The sequence below is a fragment of the Schistocerca gregaria genome, unplaced genomic scaffold, assembly GCF_023897955.1.
Source record: "Schistocerca gregaria isolate iqSchGreg1 unplaced genomic scaffold, iqSchGreg1.2 ptg000350l, whole genome shotgun sequence".
NCBI classification, from domain to species: Eukaryota; Metazoa; Arthropoda; class Insecta; order Orthoptera; family Acrididae; genus Schistocerca; species Schistocerca gregaria.
In genome coordinates this window covers 1,497,744-1,525,576 of record NW_026061810.1, presented here as the reverse complement: position 1 = coordinate 1,525,576, position 27,833 = coordinate 1,497,744, and the positions used below count along the sequence as shown (strand labels likewise).

At 27.1% G+C, this 27,833-nt stretch overlaps 1 protein-coding gene across 1 annotated transcript in view; it reads right to left on the bottom strand.

Moving 5' to 3' along the window:
- Nucleotides 1–1,733: 1,733 nt before the first annotated feature.
- The window catches only part of LOC126307608 (uncharacterized), a 112,888-nt gene continuing 86,788 nt past the window's right edge, over nt 1,734–27,833 (bottom strand). The window contains exons 3-4 of the mRNA XM_049992073.1: nt 14,542–14,631; nt 1,734–2,755 (exon numbers count right to left, since the gene is read on the bottom strand). Coding sequence (XP_049848030.1) covers nt 2,640–2,755; nt 14,542–14,631 — 206 coding nt within the window. The 3' untranslated portion in view covers nt 1,734–2,639. The remainder of the gene's footprint in view (nt 2,756–14,541; nt 14,632–27,833) is intronic.

Below are 27,833 nucleotides of genomic sequence, written 5' to 3'. Positions count from 1 at the left end.
TTTGACCCTGCAGGAGGGGGTGACCCAATTCTATATCAACATCTATTTTGATTCTTTGGACACCCAGAAGTTTATATTTTAATTCTACCGGGGTTCGGAATTATTTCACATATTGTATGTCAAGAAAGAGGAAAAATTGAATCATTTGGAACATTAGGTATAATTTATGCTATACTATCAATTGGACTAATAGGATTTATTGTATGAGCACATCATATATTTACAGTAGGAATGGATGTTGACACACGAGCATATTTTACATCAGCAACAATAATTATTGCTGTACCTACAGGAATTAAGGTATTTAGATGATTAGCTACATTATATGGAACTAAATTCAAGTTCAATCCACCATTATTATGAGCTCTAGGATTTATTTTCCTATTTACAATTTGTGGATTAACAGGATTAGTATTAGCAAATTCATCACTTGATATTGTGTTACATGATACATATTATGTAGTAGCCCACTTTCATTATGTATTATCTATAGGAGCAGTATTTGCAATTATAGGAGGTGTCATTCAATGATATCCACTATTTACAGGATTAACTATAAATAATACATGATTAAAAATCCAATTTACAATTATATTCATTGGAGTAAATTTAACATTCTTTCCTCAACACTTCCTAGGATTAGCAGGAATACCTCGACAATACTCTGACTACCCAGACGCATATACATCATGAAACGTAGTATCAAGAATTGGGTCTACAATTTCTATTGTAGGAATCATTATATTCATTGTAATTATATGAGAAAGAATGATTACAAACCGAGCAATTATATTTAGAGCTAACATAAGAAGATCAACAGAATGACTACAAAATAACCCTCCTGCAGAACATAGTTACTCAGAATTACCATTAATCTCTAGATTCTAATATGGCAGATTAGTGCAGTAGATTTAAGCTCTACAAATAAAGGTTTGACCTTTTATTAGAAAATATTTATTAATGGCAACATGATCAAATTTATCTCTTCAAGATGGAGCTTCACCATTAATGGAGCAATTATCATTCTTTCATGATCATACTATGGTCGTATTATTATTAATTACAGTAATTGTAGGTTATGCCCTAAGTTATATATTATTTATTGCCTATACTAACCGTAATATACTTCATGGACATTTAATTGAAACAATCTGAACAGCTTTACCAGCAATTACATTAATTTTTATTGCCCTTCCATCATTACGACTATTATATTTACTTGATGATTCAGTAGATGCAATAATTACAATTAAAACCATTGGACGACAATGATATTGAAGATATGAATATTCAGACTTCATAGACGTAGAATTTGACACTTATATAACACCAGAACAAGACCTAGAAAATGATGGATTCCGACTACTAGATGTAGATAACCGAACAATCCTACCAATAAATACAGAAGTACGAGTATTAACAAGAGCATCAGATGTTCTACACTCATGAGCAGTTCCTGCATTAGGGGTTAAAATTGATGCAACGCCAGGTCGGTTAAATCAAGGAACATTCACAATAAATCGACCTGGATTATTCTTTGGACAATGCTCAGAAATCTGTGGAGCAAACCACAGATTTATACCAATTGTAATTGAAAGAACTTCAGTAAATTTATTTATTAAGTGATTATCTAAGATAATTTAAGGAGTTAGTTAAAATAAATAACATTAGAGTGTCAATCTAAAGTAACTAAAAAAAATTAGTACACCTTGAAATTCATCAGATGACTGAAAGTAAGTAATGGTCTCTTAAACCAAATAATAGGAAATTAACGACTACTTCTGATGGGGAAATTATATCCAAATCCCTCAAATATCCCCTCTTATATGATTCTCACTATTCATTATATTTTCAGCTACATTAATCTTGTTTAATCAAATAAACTTCTTCTCATTTAAACCTAACCTTATTAAAAGAGCAGAAAAAGGAACAATTGAAATAAAAAACTTAAATTTGAAAATGATAACAAATCTATTCTCAACATTTGACCCATCAACTAACATCTTTAATTTATCATTAAATTGAACTAGAACATTTCTAGGACTATTATTAATCCCATCACTATTTTGACTTACACCATCACGAATTAACATTATCTGAAATAAACTAAATTTAACCTTACATAATGAATTTAAAACACTTCTTTGACCAAAATCATTTAATGGAACAACATTCATTTTCATCTCAATTTTTATTATAATATTATTTAACAATTTCATAGGATTATTCCCTTATATTTTTACTAGAACAAGACATTTAGCATTAACATTTGCAATTGCCCTACCTATATGGCTAAGATTTATATTATTTGGATGAATTAACCATACTAATCATATATTTACACACCTTGTACCACAAGGTACACCGCCTGCATTAATATCATTTATAGTACTAATTGAAACAATTAGTAATGTTATTCGACCAGGTACATTAGCAGTACGGTTGGCAGCAAATATAATTGCAGGACACTTATTATTAACCTTATTAGGAAACACAGGACCATCTATAGCAATAAACTTAATCTCATTACTAATTATTGGACAAATACTTCTATTAATTCTAGAATCAGCAGTAGCAATAATTCAAGCCTATGTTTTCTCAATTCTAAGAACTCTCTATTCTAGAGAAGTATATTAAACCTATGTTAACAACTCACTCAAACCACCCATTCCACTTAGTAGACTATAGACCTTGACCATTAACAGGAGCAATTGGAGCAATAGTACTAGTATCAGGACTAGCAAAATGATTCCACCTATTTAATATTAACTTATTCATAATTGGATTTGGAATTACCCTACTAACTATAATTCAATGATGACGAGATGTAGTACGAGAAGGAACATATCAAGGATTACATATAGGATTTGTATCAATTGGATTACGATGAGGAATAATTTTATTTATTGCATCAGAGGTAATGTAATGTAATTGCTGGTAAAGCTGTTCAGATCGTTTCAATTAAATGTCCATGAAGTATATTACGGTTAGTATAGGCAATAAATAATATATAACTTAGGGCATAACCTACAATTACTGTAATTAATAATAATACGACCATAGTATGATCATGAAAGAATGATAATTGCTCCATTAATGGTGAAGCTCCATCTTGAAGAGATAAATTTGATCTTGTTGCCATTAATAAATATTTTCTAATAAAAGGTCAAACCTTTATTTGTAGAGCTTAAATCTACTGCACTAATCTGCCATATTAGAATTTAGAGATTAATGGTAATTCTGAGTAACTATGTTCTGCAGGAGGGTTATTTTGTAGTCATTCTGTTGATCTTCTTATGTTAGCTCTAAATATAATTGCTCGGTTTGTAATCATTCTTTCTCATATAATTACAATGAATATAATGATTCCTACAATAGAAATTGTAGACCCAATTCTTGATACTACGTTTCATGATGTATATGCGTCTGGGTAGTCAGAGTATCGTCGAGGTATTCCTGCTAATCCTAGGAAGTGTTGAGGAAAGAATGTTAAATTTACTCCAATGAATATAATTGTAAATTGGAATTTTAATCATGTATTATTTATAGTTAATCCTGTAAATAGTGGATATCATTGAATGACACCTCCTATAATTGCAAATACTGCTCCTATAGATAATACATAATGAAAGTGGGCTACTACATAATATGTATCCTGTAATACAATATCAAGTGATGAATTTGCTAATACTAATCCTGTTAATCCACCAATTGTAAATAGGAAAATAAATCCTAGAGCTCATAATAATGGTGGATTGAACTTGAATTTAGTTCCATATAATGTAGCTAATCATCTAAATACCTTAATTCCTGTAGGTACAGCAATAATTATTGTTGCTGATGTAAAATATGCTTGTATGTCAACATCCATTCCTACTGTAAATATATGATGTGCTCATACAATAAATCCTATTAGTCCAATTGATAGTATAGCATAAATTATACCTAATGTTCCAAATGATTCAATTTTTCCTCTTTCTTGACATACAATATGTGAAATAATTCCGAACCCTGGTAGAATTAAAATATAAACTTCTGGGTGTCCAAAGAATCAAAATAGATGTTGATATAGAATTGGGTCACCCCCTCCTGCAGGGTCAAAGAATGATGTATTTAAATTTCGATCTGTTAATAATATAGTAATAGCTCCTGCTAAAACTGGAAGTGAAAGAAGGAGAAGTAATGCTGTAATAGCTACAGATCATACAAATAAAGGTGTTTGATCTAAAGTTATACTTTCTGATCGTATATTAATTGCTGTTGTAATGAAATTCACTGCACCAAGAATAGATGATACACCTGCTAAGTGCAGTGAAAAAATAGCTAGATCTACAGATGCACCCCCGTGTGCAATAGCTCCTGCTAGAGGAGGGTAAACTGTTCATCCTGTACCAGCACCATTATCTACTATAGAAGATGTAAGAAGAAGGGTTAGTGAAGGTGGTAGTAATCAAAAACTTATATTATTTATTCGTGGAAATGCTATATCTGGTGCACCAATTATTAGTGGAACAAGTCAATTACCAAATCCACCAATTATAATAGGTATTACTATAAAGAAAATTATTACGAATGCGTGAGCTGTAATAATAACATTATAAATCTGGTCATCCCCAATTAGAGATCCGGGTTGGCCAAGTTCAGCACGAATAAGTATTCTTATTGATGTTCCTACTATTCCTGCTCATGCTCCAAATATGAAGTATAAAGTACCAATGTCCTTATGGTTTGTTGAGAATAATCATTTTTGCGGTAAGATGGCTGAATTTTAGGTGGTAGACTGTAAATCTACTTATGAGATGTTTTCTCTCTTATCATATTTAGGTCTTATATTCAATTATGATTCTAGACTGCAATTCTAGAGGTGTAAAATTTTACTAAGGCCTAAAAGATTATTCTTTTAATTATAACTTTGAAGGTTATTAGTTTGATTAACTTAAGTCCTTAGTATCATGAAATTAAGGTTGATGTTGAAATCAATCCTATTGTTGAAATTATTACTGTTATAGGAAGAATGATTCTTGATTTTTGGGACTTTATCTTTATAGATCACGAATTTTCTGTGTATGATATAATTAGAGCTGAGAATCTAATATGTATATAGTAGTAGAGTGTAATTGTAGTTAATACAACTATAATAGTTATAATAGTTGTTATATTGTTTTCTATTAATGATTGTATTACAATTCATTTTGGTAAGAATCCAAGGAATGGTGGTAGTCCACCTAAAGATAATAAAGATAAGAATATTATGAATTTAATTTCGGTTTTTATATTTCTGGCTGAATAAATTTGATTTATGAAAAATAAATTTATTTGCTTAAATAATAAAACTATAATTAATCTTAATAGTGGGTAAATAATGAAGTATAGTTCTCAGATGTTTTCTCTGACTGTTAATGATCTAATTATTCAACCTAGATGTCTGATTGATGAATAAGCTAAAAGTTGTCATAAGGATGTTTGATTTATACCTCCTATTGCCCCAATAATAATTCTTAAGATAATAATTGTTCAAATAAAAGTTCTTAATTGAATACAATAAGATAAGACCATTATTGGGGCGATTTTTTGTCATGTTATTAATGTTAAATAATTATTTCATCTTGATGCTCCTATAACTTCTGGAAATCAGAAATGGAAAGGTGCAGCTCCAATCTTTAATAATAGTCTAGATCTAATTATTATTGATTAGATTATTTAACTAATATATATGAAAGTTAACTTAATATAAAAAAATTCATATTAATAACATATTATATTAAATTACATAATTGTATAAAATATATTTATTATATTATTTAATCTTTTTTTATTTATTAGTGAAAAGAAAGATTAAATAAGAAAGAATATAATACATTTATTGCTATACATGTTCCATATTAATCTTTAATTATATATAATAGAGAAGTTGTTGTGGTCATACATAGGGGCGTTTCTTTTTTTTTGTTAATGTTTGTGGTTTTTTTCTTTTTTTTTCTTTAAATATTTGAATCTTTTATTTTTTCCTGAATTAATAGATTTAAAATTTTCTTATTTTTTATATTTAAAAGTTTTATTCTTGCTTGTTTATTCACTTTTTCTTTGTATTATATGTAAGTTTTGTTAGACTAAATGTTCTTTTTGCAGTAATTTGATTTAATTATCAAGTGATTTTGGATTTAGCAATTGATTTAGTATCGGCATAATTCGTGCCAGCAGCCGCGGTTATACGATTGATACAAGTGAATATTATTGGTTAAAACAGTTGTTTATATTATTAGGGTTGAAATATAAATTTGTAAGGTGAAATGTTAAAATTTATTTGTGGCCCTTTTTATGAATCTGTGAAATTTAAATAATAAACTAGGATTAGATACCCTATTATTTTAAATGTTAATTATATTTACCAGGGTACTATTAGTTAAGGTCTTTAAACCCAAAGAATTTGGCGGTATCTCATTCCATTCAGAGGAACCTACCCCATGATTGATAATACACGATTTACTCTACTTAATTTATTTGTTTGTATATCTCCGTTATCAGAGAATCTTTTTAGAGTTATAATTCTTAAGATTTATAATTATAAAATATTTCAGGTCAAGGTGCAGCTTATAGTTAAGAGGAGGTGGGTTACAATAGATTTTTGTTTATAACGGATTTGATAGTGAAATACTGTTAATGAAGGTGGATTTGATAGTAATTTAATTTATTTAATTTAACTGATATTGGCTCTGAGATGTGTACACATCGCCCGTCGCTCTCATTATTGATTATTCTATTTTATTTTAAAGTAGCTTCAATTTCGATGAGATAAGTCGTAACATAGTAGATGTACTGGAAAGTGTATCTTGGAAGAGTTTCAAGATATAACTTATTAGTAAAGTGTTTCATTTACACTGAAAATTTTTCTGTGCAAATCAGGATATCTTGATTATTTATTTTATTATATTTATTTTTTGTTTATTTAATTATTTAATATAAATAATTTTATTGTATTTTTGTCTTAGTACATTTTATAGAATTGATTTTTTAAATTATAGTTTATTGGTAATGTAAGTGTTTTATGAAATATTATTTTAAATTTTTTTAAGTAGATTTTATTTATTGTACCTTTTGTATCAGGGTTTATCAAAATTTTAGTATTTATTTTACTTGGCTCGAATTGGGTTGATTTATAAATAATTTATAGTTAATGTATCATAATTATTATTAAATTATTTATAGAAATGAGATGTTAATCGTTTCCCAAGATATCTAGTTTCTTAAGAAAAAATTTAATTTTTTAAAGTTATTTGTTTTTATTTAATTTTTTAAGTAAAAATATTAACTTATTGATTCTTTAAGGGATAAGCTTTGAAGTTAATAACCTATAATTTATTTTATAGAAATATAATAGTAAGCTTTAAACCAGCTATCTTTAAGATTACGTTTTAGTTCATTATTTTTTATTTTGATTTTATAAATATTTTAGGTTTTTTATTAAGATTATTAATTTAATTTTAAAATTTTTGTAATAATGATAGAATTAGTATATTTATTTGTATGAAATTTTTACCTTGTGAACTTATTATAAGGAACTAGGCAAAATTGATTTCCGCCTGTTTATCAAAAACATGTCCTCTTGTTTATATTTTGAGGTCTGGCCTGCTCACTGAGCGTATTTTTAAAGAGCCGCGGTATTTTGACCGTGCAAAGGTAGCATAATCATTAGTCTCTTAATTAGTGGCTGGAATGAATGGCTTGATGAGAAATCAACTGTCTCTTAATAAATTTTTGAATTTAACTTTTGAGTCAAAAGGCTTAAATTCTTCTTTAGGACGAGAAGACCCTATAGAGCTTGACATTTTAATTTATATAGTTTTTTGTTTGTCTTTCTATATTTAATGATGATGTTTTGTTGGGGTGACATGAAGAATAGATAAACTCTATTTTGATCCATAATTTATGATCATAAGATTAAGTTACCTTAGGGATAACAGCGTAATTGTTTTTGAGAGCTCATATCGACAAAGCAGATTGCGACCTCGATGTTGGATTAAGAAAAATTTTGGGTGCAGGAGCCAAATGATTAGGTCTGTTCGACCTTTAAATTCTTACATGATCTGAGTTCAGACCGGCGTGAGCCAGGTCGGTTTCTATCCTAAGATTGTTAATCCATATTAGTACGAAAGGACCATATGGTTAAAATATTTTTTGTTATATTGATTAATATTAATTTATTTACTATTTTGACAGATTAATGTGTTGAATTTAGAATTCATTTATGTAGATTTTTTCTACAAATAGTATTGATACTTTATGATTTATTTATATTTATTTTGAATTTTCTTTTATTGGTTATTTGTGTTTTAATTAGTGTTGCCTTTTTAACTTTATTAGAGCGTAAGGTTTTAGGTTATATTCAGATTCGAAAGGGTCCAGATAAGGTAGGTTTTGTTGGAATTCCTCAGCCATTTAGAGATGCTATTAAGTTAATTTGTAAGGAGTAGCCAATTCCTATTATATCTAATTACCTACTTTATTATTTTTCCCCTGTTTTTAATTTAATGATTTCTTTAGCCGTTTGAGTAATTTTTCCTTATTTAACTTATATGTGTTCTTTTTCTTATGGATTTTTATTTTTTTTATGTTGTACTAGATTAGGTGTTTATACTGTTATAATTGCTGGTTGATCTTCTAATTCAAATTATTCATTATTAGGTTCTCTTCGTTCTGTTGCTCAAACAATTTCTTATGAAGTTAGTTTAGCTTTAATTTTATTGTCTTTAATTATTTTAATTGGTAGTTTTAATATGTTTGATTTTATAAACTATCAGCTTTATTGTTGATTTATTATTATTTCTTTTCCTTTAGCTTTAGCTTGTTTTGCTTCTTGCTTAGCTGAAACTAATCGTACTCCTTTTGATTTTGCTGAAGGGGAATCTGAGTTAGTTTCAGGATTTAATATTGAGTATGGTGCGGGTGGTTTTACTTTAATTTTTTTAGCTGAATATACTAGAATTGTCTTCATAAGAATGTTATTGGCTTTAATTTTTTTGGGCGGTGATTTTTATTCTTTTATATTTTTTATTAAGCTTGCTATTACATCTTTTGGTTTTATTTGGGTTCGTGGAACATTACCACGGTTCCATTATGATAAATTAATGTACTTAGCTTGAAAAAGATTTTTACCTTTATCTTTGAATTTTTTTATTTTCTTTGTTGGTTTAAAGATTTTATTTATCTCATTTGTTTAGTGAAATCTTTTGAGAAAAGTTAATAGAAGAGTTAAACTTCTAATTTTATGTTTTCAAAACATATGCTTTTCCTAAGCTAATTAACTTTATTCCTTAATTAATTTATCTCATGCGTTTGCGACATGGACATTAATTAAGAAATATGTGAAGTAAATAATTGTTAAGATTTGACCTGTTATAATATAAGGTTCTTCAACAGGTCGTTTACCAATTCACGTTAGTAAGCATACAACAACTACTATAATTCAGAATAAAATTTGATTAATAGGGTAAAATTGAATGCCTCGGAATGGTGTTTTATTATAAAATGGTAAAATTATTAAGATTCTAATTGATAAAAATAATGCAATAACACCTCCTAACTTATTAGGGATAGATCGTAGAATTGCAAATGCAAATAGGAAATATCATTCTGGTTGAACGTGAACTGGTGTTACTAATGGGTTGGCAGGTACAAAGTTATCTGGATCTCCTAATAGGTAAGGATTAATTAAACATAGTATAATTAATAATGATGTTATTATTACAAATGTAATAGAATCCTTAAAGGTAAAGTATGGATGGAATGGAATTTTTTCAATATCTCCATTTAGTCCAAGAGGATTATTAGATCCTGTTTGGTTAAAAAAAAAATAAATGAATTGCTGCTATAGCAGCAATAATAAATGGTAATACAAAATGGAATGTGAAGAATCGATTTAATGTTGCATTATCAACAGCGAATCCTCCTCATACTCATTGGACTAAATCTGTTCCTAAGTATGGGATTGCTGATAATAAATTAGTAATTACTGTTGCACCTCAAAAAGATATTTGGCCTCAGGGTAAGACATATCCTATAAATGCAGTTGCTATAACTAAAAATAAAATCACTGTACCAATTATTCAGGTATGTATATATATATAAGATCCATAGTAAATTCCCCGTCCTACATGTAAGTAAATACAAATAAAAAATAAAGATGCTCCATTTGCGTGTAAGGTTCGGATAATTCAACCATTATTTACGTCTCGGCAGATGTGTACTACACTACTGAATGCTATTTCAATATTTGATGTATAATGTATAGCTAAAAATAGTCCAGTTACGATTTGAATTACCAAACATAACCCTAATAGGGATCCAAAATTTCATCAAAATGAAATATTTGTTGGGGCAGGTAAGTCAATTAAAGAGTTATTAATAATTTTAATTAAAGGATGTCTTAATCGTAAGGGTTTATTCATTAGTAATTATCTTATTTTACGAATAGGTCCCTGATTAATATTGGTGATTTTAACAACTGCTAGTAGTGCTAAAAATAAATAAATTATTATTATTATTGTAATAATGAATGTTGGTCTATTATATAATTTTTCTAAAGATATTGTTATTTCTTGATAATTGATTGAATTATCAATATTTATAGTTTCGGTGTTTTTGAAAAAGTCTATAAATATAGATATATCTAGAATAATTAATATTAATATGATAAATACTCACATTATTAATGTAATAATTATAGTGATTGATTTAGGCTGAAATATTTCGTTTGATGCAATTCTTGTAATGTAAATAAATAATACTAGTATACCACCAAGAAATGTTAAAAATAAAATATATGATAATCAATATCTTTCTATTATTGTTCCTGTTATTAATCCAACTAGGAAGGTTTGAAGGATAATAAAAAGCATTATTGATATTGGGTGTCTTAATTTAATAAAATTAATATTTATTACATTTGATAATGATATAATTATTATTTTGATCATTTCAGGGGTTAGTTTATTTAAAATACCGGTTTTGGGGACCGATGATGGAAGCTTTTCCACCTCTGAAGTTTTAAAAGTGGGGGCTGGACTTATTTCCGGTTTACAAGACTGGCGTTTTTTTTAAACTATTAAAACTAATGTTTATATTCTCTATTTTTACTTCTTTATTGATTTATTTTGCTGGTGTTTATGTTTTTTCTTCTAAACGTAAACATTTATTAATGGTTCTTTTGAGATTAGAATATATTGTTCTTTCTTTATTTATGTTAGTTATTGTTTTTCTTATTGAGTTTGATTATGATTATTTTTTTCCTGTTATTTTTTTAGTTTTTTCTGTTTGTGAGGGTGCTTTAGGTCTTTCTATTTTAGTTTCAATAATTCCTTCTCATGGTAATGATTTTTTTAATTCTTTTGGTTTATCTTTATGTTAAAGTATTTATTTATAACTATTTTTTTGATCCCTCTTTGTTTATTAAATAATTGTTGATTTTGGTTCATTCTTTAATGTTTCTGTCGGGTTTTGTTTTTATAATTTGTGTTTATTCATATGCTGATTTGAATATAATTAGATATTATTTTGGTATTGATTATTTTTCTTTTAGTTTAATTTTACTTAGTTTTTGGATTTGTTCTTTAATAATCACTGCTAGAGGTTCAGTTTATTTAAGTTCATATCATTCTAATTTTTTTGTTTTTATGGTTTTGATTTTAATAATTATGCTTTATTGTTCATTTGCTAGATTAAGTCTTCTTTCTTTTTATATTTTTTTTGAGGCTAGATTAGTTCCTACTTTACTTTTAATTTTGGGTTGGGGTTAACAACCTAAGCGTTTGCAGGCTGGTGTTTATTTAATTTTTTATACTTTGGTTGCTAGATTACCTTTATTATTAGTTTTATTTAAGGTTTATGATTTTTCTAATACTTTATATTTTCCTTTATTGGTTGATTTTGGTTCTTATTATTTTATGTTTTATGTATTTATAATTTTGGCTTTTTTAGTTAAGATACCTATGTTTTTGGTTCATTTATGACTTCCTAAGGCTCATGTAGAGGCCCCTATTTCAGGTAGAATAATTCTTGCTGGTGTTTTATTAAAGTTAGGTGGTTATGGTATTTTTCGTGTTATAAAGGTTATTTCTTATTTGGGTTTAAAGTTTAATTATTTTTGATTGTCTTTAGGTTTATCTGGGGGTGTTATTGTAAGATTTATTTGTTTTCGTCAGGTTGATTTAAAGTCTTTAATTGCATATTCTTCTGTTGCTCATATAAGAATGGTTATTGGTGGATTGATGACTATGAATTGATGAGGTTGTGTAGGTTCTCTTTCTCTAATGGTTGGTCATGGTTTATGTTCTTCTGGTTTATTTTGTTTATCTAATATTATGTATTATCTATAGGAGCAGTATTTGCAATTATAGGAGGTGTCATTCAATGATATCCACTATTTACAGGATTAACTATAAATAATACATGATTAAAAATCCAATTTACAATTATATTCATTGGAGTAAACTTAAAATTCTTTCCTCAACACTTCCTAGGATTAGCAGGAATACCTCGACGATACTCTGACTACCCAGACGCATATACATCATGAAACGTAGTATCAAGAATTGGGTCTACAATTTCTATTGTAGGAATCATTATATTCATTGTAATTATATGAGAAAGAATGATTACAAACCGAGCAATTATATTTAGAGCTAACATAAGAAGATCAACAGAATGACTACAAAATAACCCTCCTGCAGAACATAGTTACTCAGAATTACCATTAATCTCTAGATTCTAATATGGCAGATTAGTGCAGTAGATTTAAGCTCTACAAATAAAGGTTTGACCTTTTATTAGAAAATATTTATTAATGGCAACATGATCAAATTTATCTCTTCAAGATGGAGCTTCATCATTAATGGAGCAATTATCATTCTTTCATGATCATACTATGGTCGTATTATTATTAATTACAGTAATTGTAGGTTATGCCCTAAGTTATATATTATTTATTGCCTATACTAACCGTAATATACTTCATGGACATTTAATTGAAACAATCTGAACAGCTTTACCTGCAATTACATTAATTTTTATTGCCCTTCCATCATTACGACTATTATATTTACTTGATGATTCAGTAGATGCAATAATTACAATTAAAACCATTGGACGACAATGATATTGAAGATATGAATATTCAGACTTCATAGACGTAGAATTTGACACTTATATAACACCAGAACAAGACCTAGAAAATGATGGATTCCGACTACTAGATGTAGATAACCGAACAATCCTACCAATAAATACAGAAGTACGAGTATTAACAAGAGCATCAGATGTTCTACACTCATGAGCAGTTCCTGCATTAGGGGTTAAAATTGATGCAACGCCAGGTCGGTTAAATCAAGGAACATTCACAATAAATCGACCTGGATTATTCTTTGGACAATGCTCAGAAATCTGTGGAGCAAACCACAGATTTATACCAATTGTAATTGAAAGAACTTCAGTAAATTTATTTATTAAGTGATTATCTAAGATAATTTAAGGAGTTAGTTAAAATAAATAACATTAGAGTGTCAATCTAAAGTAACTAAAAAAATTAGTACACCTTGAAATTCATCAGATGACTGAAAGTAAGTAATGGTCTCTTAAACCAAATAATAGTAAATTAACGACTACTTCTGATGGGGAAATTATATCCAAATCCCTCAAATATCCCCTCTTATATGATTCTCACTATTCATTATATTTTCAGCTACATTAATCTTGTTTAATCAAATAAACTTCTTCTCATTTAAACCTAACCTTATTAAAAGAGCAGAAAAAGGAACAATTGAAATAAAAAACTTAAATTGAAAATGATAACAAATCTATTCTCAACATTTGACCCATCAACTAACATCCTTAATTTATCATTAAATTGAACTAGAACATTTCTAGGACTATTATTAATCCCATCACTATTTTGACTTACACCATCACGAATTAACATTATCTGAAATAAACTAAATTTAACCTTACATAATGAATTTAAAACACTTCTTGGACCAAAATCATTTAATGGAACAACATTCATTTTCATCTCAATTTTTATTATAATATTATTTAACAATTTCATAGGATTATTCCCTTATATTTTTACTAGAACAAGACATTTAGCATTAACATTTGCAATTGCCCTACCTATATGGCTAAGATTTATATTATTTGGATGAATTAACCATACTAATCATATATTTACACACCTTGTACCACAAGGTACACCGCCTGCATTAATATCATTTATAGTACTAATTGAAACAATTAGTAATGTTATTCGACCAGGTACATTAGCAGTACGGTTGGCAGCAAATATAATTGCAGGACACTTATTATTAACCTTATTAGGAAACACAGGACCATCTATAGCAATAAACTTAATCTCATTACTAATTATTGGACAAATACTTCTATTAATTCTAGAATCAGCAGTAGCAATAATTCAAGCCTATGTTTTCTCAATTCTAAGAACTCTATATTCTAGAGAAGTATATTAAACCTATGTTAACAACTCACTCAAACCACCCATTCCACTTAGTAGACTATAGACCTTGACCATTAACAAGAGCAATTGGAGCAATAGTCCTAGTATCAGGACTAGCAAAATGATTCCACCTATTTAATATTAACTTATTCATAATTGGATTTGGAATTACCCTACTAACTATAATTCAATGATGACGAGATGTAGTACAAGAAGGAACATATCAAGGATTACATACAGGATTTGTATCAATTGGATTACGATGAGGAATAATTTTATTTATTGCATCAGAGGTATTATTTTTCGTTTCTTTTTTTTGAGCATTCTTTAGAAGAAGATTAGCACCAACAATTGAACTAGGAATACTATGACCTCCAATAGGAATTCAACCCTTTAACCCTATTAAATTCCATTACTTAATACAGCTATTCTTTTAGCATCAGGAGTAACAGTAACATGAGCACATCATAGTTTAATGGAATCTAATCATACTCAAGCACTACAAGGATTATTCTTCACAGTGTTATTAGGACTATACTTTACAATACTTCAAGCATATGAATATTGAGAAGCACCTTTTACCATTGCAGATGCAGTTTATGGATCAACATTCTTTGTTGCAACAGGATTCCATGGTTTACACGTAATTATTGGAACAATCTTTTTATCAACATGTCTACTTCGACACTCAATAAATCAATTTTCACCAAGACATCACTTTGGATTTGAAGCAGCAGCATGATACTGACACTTCGTAGACGTAGTATGATTATTCTTATATATCTCTATTTATTGATGAGGTAGATAATTGTTTTTCTAGTATAAATAGTACATTTGACTTCCAATCAGAAAGCTTGATATAAATCAAGAAAAACAATTCTAATTCTATCAACAAGAGTTTTCATTAGATTTATTATTCCAATAATTGTTATAATCCTGGCAACAACACTATCAAAAAAATTAATTAATGATCGAGAAAAAAGATCACCATTTGAATGTGGGTTTGATCCAAAAAGATCAGCACGAATACCATTCTCAATACGATTCTTCCTAATCGCAGTAATCTTTTTAATTTTTGATGTAGAAATTGCACTAATTCTACCAATTGTAATTATTTTTAAAACTTCAGACATTATAATCTGAACAGTATCAACAATATTTTTTATTCTAGTTCTATTAGGAGGACTATACCATGAATGAAACCAAGGAGCATTACAATGAGCAGAATAAAGGGTTGTAGTTAAATATAACATTTGGGTTGCATTCAAAAAGTATTGATATTATCAATCAACCTTAAATAGAATAAGAAGCGAAATATTGCAGTCAGTTTCGAACTGGAAGATTGGTATGTACTACCCTTATTCTTATTAATTGAAGCCAAAAAGAGGCGTATTACTGTTAATAATATAATTGAACTATAATAGTTCCAATTAAGGAAATGTAAAGCCAATATGAAAGCTGCTAACTTTTTATATTAGCGGTTAAACTCCGTTAACATTTCTAAAATTTATATAGTTTAAATAAAACATTACATTTTCACTGTAAAAATAATATATCTATATTTATAAATACTTAAAAGTAAAAATACTTCCTTAACATCTTCAGTGTCACGCTCTAATTATAAGCTATTTAAGTAAACGAAAAACAATATTACCAAAATAAATATTCAAAAAATAAAAGTTAAAAGATAAATCTTGAAATTAGAATCATATCAACCTTGAATATAACCAATTAAATAAATAAATAATCTATATAAACCTTGACCACCAAGTAATTCACCTCAACCATAATCAAATGACTTAGATGAATAATAACCTATTTTTAAAGGAATATATCTAATAAACTTAGTTGAAAGAAAAGGTATAAATCATATAGAACCAGCAAATCTAACAAAAGAAAGTATACTTAAAGAAAATAAATTATGAGAAAAATCAAAATTAGAAATAAGATAACCTAAATAAGCACCTAAAATAACAACTGTAATAGTTAAAAACTTTAAATAATAAGGTAAAGCAATCACATGAGGAATAGGAAAAATTAATCAAGATAAAAGACTACCACCAAAAACCGCAACAAACAATAGACCAATTATTCCAAATGAAATATAATAACCCTTATCATCAAAAGAAAATCTAGAATAAAAATTATTATCACCAGATATTGAATAATAAAACAAACGAAAAGAATAAGAAGCAGTTAAACCAGTAGAAAAAAAATAAAGAAAAAAAATTAAACAATTAATTCAACTTAAACAAACCATCTCAAGAATTAAATCCTTTGAATAAAATCCCGCTAAAAAAGGTATTCCACACAAAGATAAACTAGAAACATTAAAACAAACTGAAGTTAAAGGTATGAAATTAACAATTGATCCTATAAAACGAATATCCTGAGAATCCTTCAAATTATGAATTATTGAACCTGCACATATAAATAATAATGCCTTAAATAAAGCATGAGCCAATAAATGAAAAAATGCAAGAGCAGTAATCCTCTTTAAATCAAACTCAAAATTAGCGCCCAATCCAGCCATAAATATAGTTATACAACCAATTAAAAGTAAAAATCAACCACAATTATAAATATCCAATATTGGTCTAAAACGAATTAATAAATAAACACCAGCAGTAACAAGAGTAGAAGAATGAACTAAAGCAGAAACAGGAGTAGGAGCTGCTATAGCAGCAGGAAGTCATGAAGAGAAAGGAATCTGAGCTCTCTTAGTTATAGCTGCTAAAACAATTAATATAGTAATGAGCTTTATTTCAAAAGAATTAGAAATAAAATCATAATAATAAATATAATTTCAACCACCAAAATTTAACATTCATGCAATAGAAATTAAAATAGCAACATCACCAATACGATTAGAAAGTGCAGTTAATATACCAGCACTATAAGATTTTACATTTTGATAATAAATAACTAAACAATAAGAAACTAAACCTAAACCATCTCAACCTAATAAAATTCTAATTAAATTAGGACTAATAATTAAAAAACCTATAGAAAGAATAAATATTAAAACAATAATAATAAAACGATTTATATTCTTTTCACCAGATATATAATCCTCTCTATAATAAATAACCAAAGAAGAAATATATATAACAAAAGATATAAAAATAAGAGATATTCAATCCAAAATTAAAGTTATAACAACTATAGAACCATTTAAATTGAAAAGCTCTCACTCAACAAAAACTCTATAATCAATTATTAAATAATAAATACCTAAAATAAAAATTATAGTTCTCGAAATAAACAAAGAAAAAAAACTCAAAGAACAAATAGAAAATAAATTCACGGCCTAAGATGAAAAACTTCATATCATTGATTCCACAAAACAATATTTTTAATTAAAATACTTAAGCAAACTAAACAAAGAAATATTCACCCTTTAAACAGAGAATATTTAAAGGCAATCAATGTAAAAGTAAAAGATGATATTCACGAAAATAACCAAGAGAACAAGTATAAACACCAGAATAATAATTCCCATGCTGAGACTAAGAATATATATACAAAGTATAAACAGCTCTAAAAAAAGATAAAAAAATCAAAGCAAAGAATCTAAAAGAAGATCAAGATATAATTCTATTTAATAATCTAATTTCACCTACCAAATTTAAAGAAGGAGGAGCAGCCATATTTGATGATCTTAAAAGAAATCATCATAAAGCCATTCTTGGCATCAAATTAATTATACCCTTGTTAATTAATAATCTTCGTCTACCTAAACGTTCATAAATAATATTAGATAAACAAAATAAACCAGAAGAACATAAACCATGACCAACCATTAGAGAAAGAGAACCTACACAACCTCATCAATTCATAGTCATCAATCAACCAATAACCATTCTTATATGAGCAACAGAAGAATATGCAATTAAAGACTTTAAATCAACCTGACGAAAACAAATAAATCTTACAATAACACCCCCAGAAAAACCTAAAGACAATCAAAAATAATTAAACTTTAAGCCCAAATAAGAAATAACCTTTATAACACGAAAAATACCATAACCACCTAACTTTAATAAAACACCAGCAAGAATTATTCTACCTGAAATAGGGGCCTCTACATGAGCCTTAGGAAGTCATAAATGAACCAAAAACATAGGTATCTTAACTAAAAAAGCCAAAATTATAAATACATAAAACATAAAATAATAAGAACCAAAATCAACCAATAAAGGAAAATATAAAGTATTAGAAAAATCATAAACCTTAAATAAAACTAATAATAAAGGTAATCTAGCAACCAAAGTATAAAAAATTAAATAAACACCAGCCTGCAAACGCTCAGGTTGATAACCCCAACCCAAAATTAAAAGTAAAGTAGGAACTAATCTAGCCTCAAAAAAAATATAAAAAGAAAGAAGACTTAATATAGCAAATGAACAATAAAGCATAATTATTAAAATCAAAACCATAAAAACAAAAAAATTAGAATGATATGAACTTAAATAAACTGAACCTCTAGCAGTGATTATTAAAGAACAAATCCAAAAACTAAGTAAAATTAAACTAAAAGAAAAATAATCAATACCAAAATAATATCTAATTATATTCAAATCAGCATATGAATAAACACAAATTATAAAAACAAAACCCGACAGAAACATTAAAGAATGAACTAACCATCAACAATTATTTAATAAACAAAGAGGGATCAAAAAATAGTTATAAATAAATACTTTAACATAAAGATAAACCAAAAGAATTAAAAAAATCATTACCATGAGAACTAATTATTGAAACTAAAATAGAAAGACCTAAAGCACCCTCACAAACAGAAAAAACTAAAAAAATAACAGGAAAAAAATAATCATAATCAAACTCAATAAGAAAAACAATAAGTAACATAAATAAAGAAAGAACAATATATTCTAATCTCAAAAGAACCATTAATAAATGTTTACGTTTAGAAGAAAAAACATAAACACCAGCAAAATAAATCAATAAAGAAGTAAAAATAGAGAATATAAACATTAGTTTTAATAGTTTAAAAAAAACGCCGGTCTTGTAAACCGGAAATAAGTCCAGCCCCCACTTTTAAAACTTCAGAGGTGGAAAAGCTTCCATCATCGGTCCCCAAAACCGGTATTTTAAATAAACTAACCCCTGAAATGATCAAAATAATAATTATATCATTATCAAATGTAATAAATATTAATTTTATTAAATTAAGACACCCAATATCAATAATGCTTTTTATTATCCTTCAAACCTTCCTAGTTGGATTAATAACAGGAACAATAATAGAAAGATATTGATTATCATATATTTTATTTTTAACATTTCTTGGTGGTATACTAGTATTATTTATTTACATTACAAGAATTGCATCAAACGAAATATTTCAGCCTAAATCAATCACTATAATTATTACATTAATAATGTGAGTATTTATCATATTAATATTAATTATTCTAGATATATCTATATTTATAGACTTTTTCAAAAACACCGAAACTATAAATATTGATAATTCAATCAATTATCAAGAAATAACAATATCTTTAGAAAAATTATATAATAGACCAACATTCATTATTACAATAATAATAATAATTTATTTATTTTTAGCACTACTAGCAGTTGTTAAAATCACCAATATTAATCAGGGACCTATTCGTAAAATAAGATAATTACTAATGAATAAACCCTTACGATTAAGACATCCTTTAATTAAAATTATTAATAACTCTTTAATTGACTTACCTGCCCCAACAAATATTTCATTTTGATGAAATTTTGGATCCCTATTAGGGTTATGTTTGGTAATTCAAATCGTAACTGGACTATTTTTAGCTATACATTATACATCAAATATTGAAATAGCATTCAGTAGTGTAGTACACATCTGCCGAGACGTAAATAATGGTTGAATTATCCGAACCTTACACGCAAATGGAGCATCTATATTTTTTATTTGTATTTACTTACATGTAGGACGGGGAATTTACTATGGATCTGATATATATATACATACCTGAATAATTGGTACAGTGATTTTATTTTTAGTTATAGCAACTGCATTTATAGGATATGTCTTACCCTGAGGCCAAATATCTTTTTGAGGTGCAACAGTAATTACTAATTTATTATCAGCAATCCCATACTTAGGAACAGATTTAGTCCAATGAGTATGAGGAGGATTCGCTGTTGATAATGCAACATTAAATCGATTCTTCACATTCCATTTTGTATTACCATTTATTATTGCTGCTATAGCAGCAATTCATTTATTTTTTCTTAACCAAACAGGATCTAATAATCCTCTTGGACTAAATGGAGATATTGAAAAAATTCCATTCCATCCATACTTTACCTTTAAGGATTCTATTACATTTGTAATAATAACATCATTATTAATTATACTATGTTTAATTAATCCTTACCTATTAGGAGATCCAGATAACTTTGTACCTGCCAACCCATTAGTAACACCAGTTCACATTCAACCAGAATGATATTTCCTATTTGCATATGCAATTCTACGATCTATCCCTAATAAGTTAGGAGGTGTTATTGCATTATTTTTATCAATTAGAATCTTAATAATTTTACCATTTTATAATAAAACACCATTCCGAGGCATTCAATTTTACCCTATTAATCAAATTTTATTCTGAATTATAGTAGTTGTTGTATGCTTACTAACGTGAATTGGTAAACGACCTGTTGAAGAACCTTATATTATAACAGGTCAAATCTTAACAATTATTTACTTCACATATTTCTTAATTAATGTCCATGTCGCAAACGCATGAGATAAATTAATTAAGGAATAAAGTTAATTAGCTTAGGAAAAGCATATGTTTTGAAAACATAAAATTAGAAGTTTAACTCTTCTATTAACTTTTCTCAAAAAATTTCACTAAACAAATGAGATAAATAAAATCTTTAAACCAACAAAGAAAATAAAAAAATTCAAAGATAAAGGTAAAAAACTTTTTCAAGCTAAGTACATTAATTTATCATAACGGAACCGTGGTAATGTTCCACGAACCCAAATAAAACCAAAAGATATAATAGCAAGCTTAATAAAAAATATAAAAGAATAAAAATCACCGCCCAAAAAAATTAAAGCCAATAACATTCTTATGAAGACAATTCTAGTATATTCAGCTAAAAAAATTAAAGAAAACCACCCGCACCATACTCAATATTAAATCCTGAAACTAACTCAGATTCCCCTTCAGCAAAATCAAAAGGAGTACGATTAGTTTCAGCTAAGCAAGAAGCAAAACAAGCTAAAGCTATAGGAAAAGAAATAATAATAAATCAACAATAAAGCTGATAGTTTATAAAATCAAACATATTAAAACTACCAATTAAAATAATTAAAGACAATAAAATTAAAGCTAAACTAACTTCATAAGAAATTGTTTGAGCAACAGAACGAAGAGAACCTAATAATGAATAATTTGAATTAGGAGATCAACCAGCAATTATAACAGTATAAACACCTAATCTAGTACAACATAAAAAAAATAAAAATCCATAAGAAAAAGAACACATATAAGTTAAATAAGGAAAAATTACTCAAACGGCTAAAGAAATCATTAAATTAAAAACAGGGGAAAAATAATAAAGTAGGTAATTAGATATAATAGGAATTGGCTGCTCCTTGCAAATTAACTTAATAGCATCTCTAAATGGCTGAGGAATTCCAACAAAACCTACCTTATTTGGACCCTTTCGAATCTGAATATAACCTAAAACCTTACGCTCTAATAAAGTTAAAAAGGCAACACTAATTAAAACACAAATAACCAATAAAAGAAAATTCAAAATAAATATAAAAAAATCATAAAGTATCAATACTATTTGTAGAAAAAATCTACATAAATGAATTCTAAATTCAACACATTAATCTGTCAAAATAGTAAATAAATTAATATTAATCAATATAACAAAAAATATTTTAACCATATGGTCCTTTCGTACTAATATGGATTAACAATCTTAGGATAGAAACCGACCTGGCTCACGCCGGTCTGAACTCAGATCATGTAAGAATTTAAAGGTCGAACAGACCTAATCATTGGGCTCCTGCACCCAAAATTTTTCTTAATCCAACATCGAGGTCGCAATCTGCTTTGTCGATATGAGCTCTCAAAAACAATTACGCTGTTATCCCTAAGGTAACTTAATCTTATGATCATAAATTATGGATCAAAATAACAAACATAAATAAATGATATAATAATGAAGAGTTTATCTATTCTTCATGTCACCCCAACAAAACATCATCATTAAATATAGAAAGACAAACAAAAAACTATATAAAAGTAAAATGTCAAGCTCTATAGGGTCTTCTCGTCCTAAAGAAGAATTTAAGCCTTTTGACTCAAAAGTTAAATTCAAAAATTTATTAAGAGACAGTTGATTTCTCGTCAAGCCATTCATTCCTGCCACTAATTAAGAGACTAATGATTATGCTACCTTTGCACGGTCAAAATACCGCGGCTCTTTAAAAATACGCTCAGTGAGCAGGCCAGACCTCAAAATATAAACAAGAGGACATGTTTTTGATAAACAGGCGGAAATCAATTTTGCCTAGTTCCTTATAATAAGTTCACAAGGTAAAAATTTCATACAAATAAATATACTAATTCTATCATTATTACAAAAATTTTAAAATTAAATTAATAATCTTAATAAAAAACCTAAAATATTTATAAAATCAAAATAAAAAATAATGAACTAAAACGTAATCTTAAAGATAGCTGGTTTAAAGCTTACTATTATATTTCTATAAAATAAATTATAGGTTATTAACTTCAAAGCTTATCCCTTAAAGAATAAATAAGTTAATATTTTTACTTAAAAAATTAAATAAAAACAAATAACTTTAAAAAATTAAATTTTTTCTTAAGAAACTAGATATCTTGGGAAACGATTAACATCTCATTTCTATAAATAATTTAATAATAATTATGATACATTAACTATAAATTATTTATAAATCAACCCAAATCGAGACAAGTAAAATAAATACTAAAATTTTTATAAACCCTGATACAAAAGGTACAATAAATAAAATCTACTTAAAAAAATTTAAAATAATATTTCATAAAACACTTACATTACCAATAAACTATAATTTAAAAAATCAATTCTATAAAATATACTAAGACAAAAATACAATAAAATTATTTATATTAAATAATTAAATAAACAAAAAATAAATATAATAAAATAAATAATCAAGATATCCTGATTTGCACAGAAAAATTTTCAGTGTAAATGAAACACTTTACTAATAAGGTATATCTTGAAACTCTCCCTAGATACACTTTCCAGTACATCTACTATGTTACGACTTATCTCATCTAAATTGAAGCTACTTTAAAATAAAATAGAATAATCAATAATGAGAGCGACGGGCGATGTGTACACATCTCAGAGCCAATATCAGTTAAATTAAATAAATTAAATTACTATCAAATCCACCTTCATTAACAGTATTTCACTATCAAATCCGTTATAAACAAAAATCTATTGTAACCCACCTCCTCTTAACTATAAGCTGCACCTTGACCTGAAATATTTTATAATTATAAATCTTGAGAATTATAACTCTAAAAAGATTCTCTGATAACGGAGATATACAAACAAATAAATTAAGTAGAGTAAATCGTGTATTATCAATCATGGGGTAGGTTCCTCTGAATGGAATGAGATACCGCCAAATTCTTTGGGTTTAAAGACCTTAACTAATAGTACCCTGGTAAATATAATTAACATTTAAAATAATAGGGTATCTAATCCTAGTTTATTATTTAAATTTCACAGATTCATAAAAAGGGCCACAAATAAATTTTAACATTTCACCTTACAAATTTATATTTCAACCCTAATAATATAAACAACTGTTTTAACCAATAATATTCACTTGTATCAATCGTATAACCGCGGCTGCTGGCACGAATTATGCCGATACTAAATCAATTGCTAAATCCAAAATCACTTGATAATTAAATCAAATTACTGCAAAAAGAACATTTAGTCTAACAAAACTTACATATAATACAAAGAAAAAGTGAATAAACAAGCAAGAATAAAACTTTTAAAAATAAAAAATAAGAAAATTTTAAATCTATTAATTCAGGAAAAATAAAAGATTCAAATATTTAAAGAAAAAAAAAGAAAAACACCACAAACATTAACAAAAAAAAGAAACGCCCCTATGTATGACCACAACAACTTCTCTATTATATATAATTAAAGATTAATATGGAACATGTATAGCAATAAATGTATTAGATTCTTTCTTATTTAATCTTTGTTTTCACTAATAAATAAAAAAAGATTAAATAATTTAATAAATATATTTTATACAATTATGTAATTTAATATAATATGTTATTAATATGAATTCTTTTTTTATATTAAGTTAACTTTCATATATATTAGTTAAATAATCTAATTATAGATAATTTACATAATTATATTATTATAATTAATATAATTATTTATATTAATTATAATATTTTATATTTAAATTAATAATTTTATTTATTATATCCAATTATAATAATATTAAATATTAAATTACATATTATATATATTATATTATAATAACCTATTTTAAGCTAAAAACATAAGTAGCTATAATCCTAGGTAAATAATTGCATTAAAATAATCAATTGATAATGGTAAGATGAACTTATAATACTTTAATTTCAATTAAATGTAGTATATTAATATAAATTATTTATTATATATATATATATATAAAAAAATGAGCAGGATAAATTAATCCTAATTAAACAAAATAATACATAAAAGAATTTCAAAAAAAACTTTCGATTTATATATATAAATGAAGTGCCTGATTAAAGGGTTACCTTGATAGGGTAAATAAAGTAAATAAAATTACCTTCATTAAAATTACATAAGATAGAATTAAACTACCTCCTTTAGTATCAAAAACTAACGTGCATCGAACACCTTAATGTAAAAAGGTAAGCTAAACAAGCTAATGGGTTCATACCCCATTTATAGAGGTATCAATCCTCTCCTTTTTAATGACCAACAACTCTACAAAACTTCTCTTCCTATCAACATTAATGATAGGAACGATCCTGTCCATTTCATCAAATTCCTGATTTGGGGTTTGAATAGGACTTGAGATCAACTTACTTTCATTTATTCCGCTCCTAACAAGAAATAAAAATATAATAATAAATGAATCATCAATTAAATATTTTATTGTCCAAGCAATAGCATCGACAATATTATTATTTTCAATTTTGCTGATTCAAATAAAATATCCCATGGGATGGGAAACAGAATTTATCCCATCAATAATAATTAGATCTAGACTATTATTAAAGATTGGAGCTGCACCTTTCCATTTCTGATTTCCAGAAGTTATAGGAGCATCAAGATGAAATAATTGTTTAACATTAATAACATGACAAAAAATCGCCCCAATAATGGTCTTATCTTATTGTATTCAATTAAGAACTTTTATTTGAACAATTATTATCTTAAGAATTATTATTGGGGCAATAGGAGGTTTAAATCAAACATCCTTACGACAACTTTTAGCATATTCATCAATCAGACATCTAGGTTGAATAATTAGTTCATTAACAGTCAGAGAAAACATCTGAGAACTATACTTCATTATTTACTCACTATTAAGATTAATTATAGTTTTATTATTTAAGCAAATAAATTTATTTTTCATAAATCAAATTTATTCAGCCAGAAATATAAAAACCGAAATTAAATTCATAATATTCTTATCTTTATTATCTTTAGGTGGACTACCACCATTCCTTGGATTCTTACCAAAATGAATTGTAATACAATCATTAATAGAAAACAATATAACAACCATTATAACTATTATAGTTGTATTAACTACAATTACACTCTACTACTATATACGTATTAGATTCTCAGCTCTAATTATATCATACACAGAAAATTCGTGATCTATAAAGATAAAGTCCCAAAAATCAAGAATCATTCTTCCTATAACAGTAATAATTTCAACAATAGGATTGATTTCAACATCAACCTTAATTTCATTATACTAAGGACTTAAGTTAATCAAACTAATAACCTTCAAAGTTATAATTAAAAGAATAATCTTTTAGGCCTTAGTAAAATTTTACACCTCTAGAATTGCAGTCTAGAATCATAATTGAATATAAGACCTAAATATGATAAGAGAGAAAACATCTCATAAGTAGATTTACAGTCTACCACCTAAAATTCAGCCATCTTACCGCAAAAATGATTATTCTCAACAAACCATAAGGACATTGGTACTTTATACTTCATATTTGGAGCATGAGCAGGAATAGTAGGAACATCAATAAGAATACTTATTCGTGCTGAACTTGGCCAACCCGGATCTCTAATTGGGGATGACCAGATTTATAATGTTATTATTACAGCTCACGCATTCGTAATAATTTTCTTTATAGTAATACCTATTATAATTGGTGGATTTGGTAATTGACTTGTTCCACTAATAATTGGTGCACCAGATATAGCATTTCCACGAATAAATAATATAAGTTTTTGATTACTACCACCTTCACTAACCCTTCTTCTTACATCTTCTATAGTAGATAATGGTGCTGGTACAGGATGAACAGTTTACCCTCCTCTAGCAGGAGCTATTGCACACGGGGGTGCATCTGTAGATCTAGCTATTTTTTCACTGCACTTAGCAGGTGTATCATCTATTCTTGGTGCAGTGAATTTCATTACAACAGCAATTAATGTACGATCAGAAAGTATAACTTTAGATCAAACACCTTTATTTGTATGATCTGTAGCTATTACAGCATTACTTCTCCTTCTTTCACTTCCAGTTTCAGCAGGAGCTATTACTATATTATTAACAGATCGAAATTTAAATACATCATTCTTTGACCCTGCAGGAGGGGGTGACCCAATTCTATATCAACATCTATTTAGATTCTTTGGACACCCAGAAGTTTATATTTTAATTCTACCGGGGTTCGGAATTATTTCACATATTGTATGTCAAGAAAGAGGAAAAATTGAATCATTTGGAACATTAGGTATAATTTATGCTATACTATCAATTGGACTAATAGGATTTATTGTATGAGCACATCATATATTTACAGTAGGAATGGATGTTGACACACGAGCATATTTTACATCAGCAACAATAATTATTGCTGTACCTACAGGAATTAAGGTATTTAGATGATTAGCTACATTATATGGAACTAAATTCAAGTTCAATCCACCATTATTATGAGCTCTAGGATTTATTTTCCTATTTACAATTGGTGGATTAACAGGATTAGTATTAGCA